Source organism: Carlito syrichta, unplaced genomic scaffold (genome assembly GCF_000164805.1).
Source record: "Carlito syrichta isolate Samal-C Ts95f unplaced genomic scaffold, Tarsius_syrichta-2.0.1 Scaffold316389, whole genome shotgun sequence".
NCBI classification, from domain to species: domain Eukaryota; kingdom Metazoa; phylum Chordata; class Mammalia; order Primates; family Tarsiidae; genus Carlito; species Carlito syrichta.
The window spans coordinates 21,158-22,308 of NW_007260485.1; the positions used below are offsets into that span (position 1 = coordinate 21,158).

General features: G+C 59.6%; 1 protein-coding gene across 1 annotated transcript in view; it reads left to right on the top strand.

Moving 5' to 3' along the window:
• Positions 1-1,151, top strand: part of RASGRP4 (RAS guanyl releasing protein 4) — a 16,138-nt gene that overhangs the window by 5,081 nt on the left and 9,906 nt on the right. Inside the window, exons 5-6 of the mRNA XM_021707132.1 lie at positions 435-566; positions 662-815. Of these exons, the coding sequence (XP_021562807.1) occupies positions 435-566; positions 662-815 (286 nt within the window). The remainder of the gene's footprint in view (positions 1-434; positions 567-661; positions 816-1,151) is intronic.

Here is a 1,151-nt window from a genome sequence, read left to right on the forward strand (position 1 = left end):
TTATTGTAGAGATGAGGTCTCGCTGCCCAGGCGGGTCTCGAACCCGCAGGCTCAGGCAATCCACTCACATTAGCCTCCCAAAGGTGCGGGATTACAGGCTGAGCCACCAAGCCCGGCTCCAGCCTAGCTTCTAAGACCCCCTCCCCTGTCCTCCAAAAAATCTCACCCCAGAACTCCCCATCTAGTTCCTCAGAACCCCCGCTATCCTGCTTCTCAGCATCCCACTTCCAAGAGATGCCCCCAGTCTGTCTCCCATAGGCGCCCCAGCCTGCGCTAAGAGACCCCATCTCACTCCAGAGACTCTTGCAGCCTGGTCACCCTCCAAACCCTTACCTTCCAGAGACCCCTAACTTAGCACCTGGAGAGTCCTTGGTACAAGTGACCCTCCCCACACCCACCCCAGCCTCACGTCACCCTCTCTCTACCACTCCCAGGTACTGGCTGACGCAACACCCAGAGGCCATGCACCAGGAGCCCCAGCTCGAAGAAGTTATTGACCGTTTCTGGGCCACCGTGGCCCAGGAAGGCAACTCGACCCAGAGGAGCTTGGGAGGCTCCTCCAACCTGTGAGTCAGTCCCATGCCCCTTCCCTGCCCCTCCCTCCACGCCCCCAGCCCTAAACTCTGAACCGCTCCAATGCCCTGTCCCTCTCGGCCCCCAGCCTGAGCCCTGGTGGTCCTGGACCCCCACTTCCCATGAGCAGCCCGGGCCTGGGCAAAAAGCGCAAAGTGTCTTTGCTTTTCGACCACCTGGAGACTGGGGAGCTGGCTCAGCACCTCACTTACCTGGAGTTCCGGTCCTTCCAGGCTATCACGGTGAGGACTCTCCTTCTCCACGCCAAGCAAGGGAGAGACTGATGGGGGGTGGGGCCTGGCTGGGGCCAGCAGGACTGAGAGGACCCCTGCGTAAGCATTCAGCAGGGATCTCAAACTCTTGAAGTGTCAAGCCAGGGTGTCAGAAGGTCCAGGAAAGTGACTTTTGCTGGCTGAGCGCGAGCCCCTGGTCCAAAGCCCGTTAGCCCCTTCTTACAACTTTGAACTAGTTTCTTTTTGTTGTTGTTGTTGAGTTGGAGTCTCACTCTGTCGCCCAGATGGAGTGCAGTGGCCACTCCTGGCCACCGCAGCCTTGACCTGCTGGGCTCCGGCGATCCT